The sequence below is a fragment of the Mus pahari genome, chromosome X (genome assembly GCF_900095145.1).
Source record: "Mus pahari chromosome X, PAHARI_EIJ_v1.1, whole genome shotgun sequence".
NCBI lineage: Eukaryota > Metazoa > Chordata > Mammalia > Rodentia > Muridae > Mus > Mus pahari.
In genome coordinates, this window is record NC_034613.1 from 63,959,417 (window position 1) to 63,966,366 (window position 6,950).

General features: G+C 36.8%; 1 protein-coding gene across 1 annotated transcript in view; it reads left to right on the forward strand.

Annotated features, from left to right (window-relative positions):
* Fundc2 (FUN14 domain containing 2) overlaps window positions 1-6,950 on the forward strand; it is a 16,047-nt gene that overhangs the window by 565 nt on the left and 8,532 nt on the right. Inside the window, exon 2 of the mRNA XM_021188197.2 lies at window positions 4,520-4,670. Within this exon, the coding sequence (XP_021043856.2) occupies window positions 4,520-4,670 (151 nt within the window). The remainder of the gene's footprint in view (window positions 1-4,519; window positions 4,671-6,950) is intronic.

Consider the following 6,950-nt stretch of genomic DNA (forward strand, 5'->3'; position numbering starts at 1 on the left):
CTTTCTTTCTTTCTTTCTTTCTTTCTTTCTTTCTTTCTTTCTTTCTTTCTTTCTTTCTTTCTTTCTTTCTTTCTTTCTTTTCTTTCTTTCTTTTTCTTTCTTTCTCTTTCTCTCTCTCTCTCTCTCTTTCTTTCTTTCTTTTTTTTTTTGGTTTTTCGAGACAGGGTTTCTCTCTGTGTAGCCCTGGCTGTCCTGGAACTCACTCTGTAGACCAGGCTGGCCTCCTCATTTTCATTTGTACTTTCCTAATTGATTGTTTTGAAAATAGTAGGAGATATAGTCGGCCCACTCAAAATAAAATCCCAGTGGAGCACCTTTTTTTCTTTCTTTTTGTCCGTTTTCTTTTCTTTTTAGTTATGTTAATTCAGTCAATTCATTAAGCTCACAGTCATTACACTTGATGCAATTGCTCAACAGAATACCTAGAAATTTCTGAGAAATCTTGAGTCTTATATAATTGTAGTGCTAACATTAATTATTGTTGTTTTCCTGGGCCTATAGACAAGGCTTATAAATTTTGTTTAGCAGTGTTTAATGAGCGGACTCTTAATTGTTATCCATCCCATCTCACCCACCATCAACAGATAATTTGGTGTAGTCCAGTCTGGCCTCAAACTCAGCAGTCCTCATGCTTCAGCCTCGCAAGCGTGTGGCACTATACCCAACTTAATCCCACTTTTGACTAGAGCTGTATGTTGAATGTATTGTGTAATATATATATGAATATCTAGTGCTTCTAACACTATTGAAAGGACTTGCTTTGTACTGTGGAGTTACCTGGGTATCTTGATAGGAAAATGATATAATAGTATATATAAATATATTTCTAGACTTTGCATTCAACTAATTTTGTTTATACTTAGGTCAATGCAATCTCAATCTCTCTCTCAATCTCTCTCTCTCTCTCTCTCTCTCTCTCTCTCTCTCTCTCTCTGGTTTTTCGAGACAGGGTTTCTTTGTGTAGCCCTGGCTGTCCTGGAACTCAGTCTATAGACCAGGCTGGCCTCAAATTCAGAAATCTGCCTGCCTCTGCCTCCCAAATGCTGGGACTAAAGGCATGCACTACCACTGCCCGGCTTTTTTTTTTTTTCTTCTTCTTCTTTTTTTTTTTTTTTAATTAGATATTTTCTTTATTTACATTTCAAATATTGTCCCCTTTCCTAGTTTCCCCTCTGAAAACCCCCTATACCATCCCCCCTTCCCCTGCTCACCAACCCACCCACTCCCACTTCCTGGTCCTGGCATTCCCCTACACTGAGGCATCTAGCCCTCACAGGACCAAGGGCCTCTCCTCCCATTGATGACAGACAAGGTCATCCTCTGCTACATATGCAGCTGGAGCCATGAGTCCCTCCATGTGTACTCTTTGGTTGGTGGTTTAGTCCCTGGGAATACTGGTTGGTTCATATTGTTGTTCCTCCTATGGGCCTGCAAGCTCCTTCGGTCCTTTCTCTAGCTCTTCCATTGGGGGCCCTGTGCTCAGTCCAATGGTCAGCTGAGAGCATCCACCTCTGTATTTGTCAGGCACTGGCAGAGCCTCTCAGGAGACAGCTTTATCAGGCTCCTGTAAGCAAGCACTTCTTGGCATCAACAATAGTGTTTGGATCAATGCAACATCTTATTGAATACTGTAGCCTTATGAATCTTGAACTTAGCCAGGCAGTGGTGGCACTCACCTTTAATTCCGGCACCGAGGAGGCAGAGGTGGGTAGATCTCTGTGAGCTTGAGACCAGCCTGGTTAATTCTGGAGCTCCACAGAGAAACTCTGTTTCACTGCTCCCAGCCCCAAAAGCCTTTAACTTAGGTGACTCTAAATTATACTGTCGTTTTGAAAGTTTTGAACACTCTTAAACTTTCTTCCTAAGATTTTTTTTGGCCATTTATCATATAGAAGATTGAATTTTCTCGTATGGTCTGTTTTCAGTGGGACTTTGATATTCCCATCCCAGTAAGAATTGGAGTATATATTCTCTCTTCTTTAATCTGGATGGGATCTGCTCTAGGCCAGTTTGGTGATAGCAAAATTGAATAGCTTCTGAGGCCAGAACTTAAAATGATGACAGTTCTTTCCAGGTCCTTGACCTTTCCTCCACATGAGACAGTCACCTCTTAAACTTAACTTCAATGGTTTTAAGGAAGCCCACTCTAGCCTCTGAGAAAAATAGTCTGTATATATATATATATATATATATATATATATATATATATATATGGCTGTAGACTTTTTAGATTATTCCAGACCCTGCCCTGTAAGTTTTCTAGCTGAAGCCTCAGATATAACAGAATGACAGAGATACCTTAATGGTGCAATTGAATTCTACATGCACAGAACCAGAGACAATAGACAAAATAACTTTGTTTCATGATGTTTGGGCAATTTCTTGTACAGCTATTATAACTTCAACATTATTTTTGGTTCTTTGCCTGTCTATATACATTTTAAAATCCCTTAACCCAGTGGTTTTCAACCTTCCTAATGCTGTGCCCCTTTAATGCAGTTTCTCATGTTGTAGAGACACCAAGCATAAAATTGTTTTGTTGCTACTTCATAATTGTAATTTTGCTATTATGAATTGTAATGTAAATATCTGATATGCAGGGTATCTGATGTTTAATCCCAAAGGAGTCTGATACACAGGTTGAGAACCACAGGTTAAGGTTGAGCCTTAACCTGTAAAGGACATTTTGTGTTTGCTAAGGAATATATTATAAAGAGGATGAACATCTTATTATTGAAAGTCAGGTAGGAATGTAGCTCACAGGCTTAGTTTTTTTAATCTACTTAAATTTAGGAGGGGAGTGCTCTATCATTTATCATTTTTTTCTTTTGCCTGCTAATATTTAGAAATCACCTTAAATATACATATATATATTTAACTTTTACAAGATATTTTAGGTATTGTTGTATACAATAGCATTCATTTAGATAGCAGCCTGGATATTCATTCAAGTACCCTTCATTCCCTTGTTCATTTCAAGAGTTCTACTTAGCATTTCTTGATTGAGTTCCATCAGTATCCCTCTTGAATGTTATTTCTCTCCTATTCTGGTAATCTTCTTGGACTCCAATTATATATGTGTGAAACCTTCTGAACAATTTTGCTTTATTTAATTTTTTAAAAACGATTTATCTATTTATTTATTTAATTTATATGAGTACACTGTAGTTGTGTTCAGACACACCAGAAGAGGGCATCAGATCCCATTACAGATGGTTGTGAGCCACCATGTGGTTTTTAGGAATTAAACTCAGGATCTCTAGAAGAAACAGCCAGTGCTCTTAACTGCTGAGCCATCTCTCCAGCCCCTCATTTAATTTCTTGATCATTTCTGATTCTGCCTCTATTTTCTATTCTTTTTTTAAAATGACAATTCTTGGGTTTTTCTTTTGTTTGTAAACAGTCTTGCATGCTGAGTTTTTAACATTTGTTATCTTAATGCAGTATGTTTCCAAGGAAGAAGGATTGGACATAGTAGGTAAACCCAAGATGATCTTTGTTCAAACCAGGCGTTATACTTTTTTTTCCCCTTTGGTTTTTTGAGACAGGATTTCTCTGTGTAGCCCTGGCTATCCTGGAACTTACTCTGTAGACCAGGCTGGCCTCAAACTCAGAAATCCCCCTACCTTTGCCTCCCAAGTGATGGGATTAAAGGCTGCACCACCGCTGTGGCACCACTGCCTGGGACATTAAACATTTTGTTAGTTTGTTTCCCCTTCCTCCGCTAAGCATTACATTCCAAAGCTTTGTTTCCTGATTACAAAATGGGATTAATAAGTAGTACCTATCTTTTCCTGTACATTGTCTAGTAAAAGCACCCAGTCAAATATTGTTTACTTATTAATTGGAGATCTATGTAATACAGAAAATTGGTTTGTAGGTGGCTCCTAAAGAGGTGAATTTAAAAATACATATTTAGAATGCTTTTATTTTATAGCACTGTTTTTCCATGTCAGTTCAATTGTTTTTAAATTTGAGAGGAAAAACAATAGAAGACTAAGCCTAAGTTTTCAAGGTACTACAATACATATATTCAAATTTATTTATTTTAGTCAGAATTTCTAAAATTCCGATCCAGAATTTCAGAGATAATTTACTATTTAAAATAGTTACCTGTCTGCTTTAAAAAAAATCTCTTAATCTTGTTAGGAATAGTGGAAAACTATTATAAAAGTAAATATTTTCTTATTTTCTTAGTTCTTTTTTTAGTTTTTTATTTGTATATACTAATCAGACACCATGATGGATTTTATTATGATTTTTATACACTTATACAATCTGTTTTAATCATACTTAACTTTTGTCCTTCCTTATTCCTTCTGATCCCCTTCAATTGTCATCTTGTTTTCACTATACTTTTTTTTTGATGACCCATTGAGTTTCATTAGGCTTATTTATAGCAACATGTGTGAGAGATTGTTTACTAGCGCATAGGCACCTTACCATTGGCTATACCACTGAAGAAAATGTCTACTCCTTTGGCAGTAACCAGTAACTACATATCTTCATTCTTTTATAGGAAACTTTGATGGAAAATTTGAGGCACTGGATCTTGCAGAATTAACTAAAAAACAACCATGGTGGCGTAAGCTGTTTGGGCAGGAATCTGGGCCATCAGCTGGAAAATATAGTGTAGCAACCCAGCTGGTAATTGGGGGTGTTACTGGATGGTAAGTAGTGTTAAAGATTTGCAGTTTTTTGTGCCTGATTTAGTAGCATAGTTATAGAAACTGTCTACTAATTAATGAAAACACACTGACTTTACTGAAATTGTTCAATATGTAGTGGACCATCAAATTAAAGTACTATTTGATATTTATGCATGTACTATCAGGTCCAAAAGAAACTTCAACCCCCCAAACTCCAAAAGACACTCCAAATATACAGAAATAAGCTCAGCCTGGACTATAAGAGGATTTCTGGTGGTTAGATGAAAAGTCAGCATTCCTTAAGAACTTTTGACACTGATGTTCTTCTGTCAAAAGGAGTCATTCCCTTATCTCTGAAAAAAGAGATATATGGCTCTCCAATTAACACATATTAACATATTAAGGTCCATGCTAGTTTTCAGGCTCCCTAAATTCCCTATTCACATGTACTTGTTATACATTTCAAAGCCCTAACACTGGACTCTCTCTCCTCACAGCTACTCACACTTCATATAACCTGGCTATTCTCTGCTATTTCTCTCACTATTCTCTATCCCCTGCTATTCTCTCCTAAGAAGTCCATGTCCAGACTGCTGACTATGTGTAATTTACTCCTCTTTCTGCTCTGAACTCTTCCAGATACCTCTGACTGTTCTCTCTCTTATATCTACAATAAAAATCATCCCCTTAACTATACCATGGAATGTCTGGTGCCAAAAACCTTGCATATAGGCAGGCACTATTTAAAGTTTATATATAGGTATCTCCTTCTTAAAATGACTTGGTAATTTTAATATCTATGTCCTTTTTGTAGAAATTGAGGCTCAGAAAGTTTATCTAGATTCTAGGTCAAGGCAACATAGTAAGTGGTAGATTAAGATGTTAACCATTAATATTAGCTTTTAATGGTGCAGTTTTCATTTGTTGATGTATATAAAATGTTTAGAGCCAATTCGGTGAGTGAATAATGAATCCATAAATCTCAGAAAGTCCTTTTGAAAAATGTTGTTGTAATGCAAATACAGTGTCGCATCTGCTCGACCAGCAAGGAAGACGCAACACAGGAACTCTTCTTTAAGCAGTTTATTCGGGAACCTTGAACAATCTTCTGACCCCAGGACACACCCAGCCCACACTTATAAGCACTCTGGTCCACCAACCCTGGAATGCCACGTGAGCAATGTGGATAGGCTCATGCATGCGGAAGCAAGCTCAGACCTCAGCCTTAGCCATATATGGAGTTATTTATCACAGAGAGCACTCACCCTCAGGATGGTGGAAGGTAGAAGCCAGCACCATCTTTAAGGCGCAGCAGACGCAGCTCTCTACAACACAGAACAGCTATCTATAAGGAATAGTTGGAGAACAAATTCCCATATAATAACCATTGAGGCTAAAAAATATGGCTAGTGTCCCTAGAACTCTAAAAGTTGTTGGGGAGTTGCTTCTTTACTTTCCTTCTTAATTTTAATAATTTATTGCAGTTAATCTGGTTTTGAAATTTGAATAAATATAATCACTATGAATTCTTTTGATTATTGCTTCTTTGTTGTTGTTTTGTTTTTCTGAGATAGGATTTATCTGTAGTTCTCGCTGTCCTAGAACTCATACTATACAACAGGTTGGCCTCAAACTCACAGAGAACCACCCACCTCTGCTTCCTGAGTGCTTGGATTAAAGACAACACACTAGCACTGCCTTGCTTGATTCTTGCTTTTAAAAATGTTTTCTGTATTCAACCATATCATATGAAGCTCGTTTCTTCATTGTCATTTGTATTTAGAATTCCACTGTATGAATATACCATAGGATATTTTCCCAGTTGACCTTTTTCAATTTTTGAATAATGTAGACAATGATAATATGAAATTATTTTGCAAATTTCCTACTGTGAATGGGTACATTATTTCCCTGGTGTCTGTACCTAGTAGTCACTAAACTATTGGGTGTATATGTCTTTAACTTCATGAGATAGTGTCAGGCTGATGCCTAAAAGTGGTTACACAGCCACCAAGGACCAAGTGTTTCTGTTTCACTACATCCTTGACCATATTTGTTGTTGCCATACTGGTAATTTCTTGCTAGCCTTTACAAGTAGTGTTTTTCTCATTGTGATTTCGTTTGCATTTTTCCCAAGTAGGGGTAAAAACTGAAGACTTTTATATGTATTTATTTACTACTTAGAATTTTCTTTTAAATTACATGTTTTTCACCTATGAAGTTGTCATTTTTTGTAGTATTCATTTTTAAGAGTTTTGAGTGTGTGTGTGTGTGTGTGTGTGTGTGTGTGTGTGTGTGTGT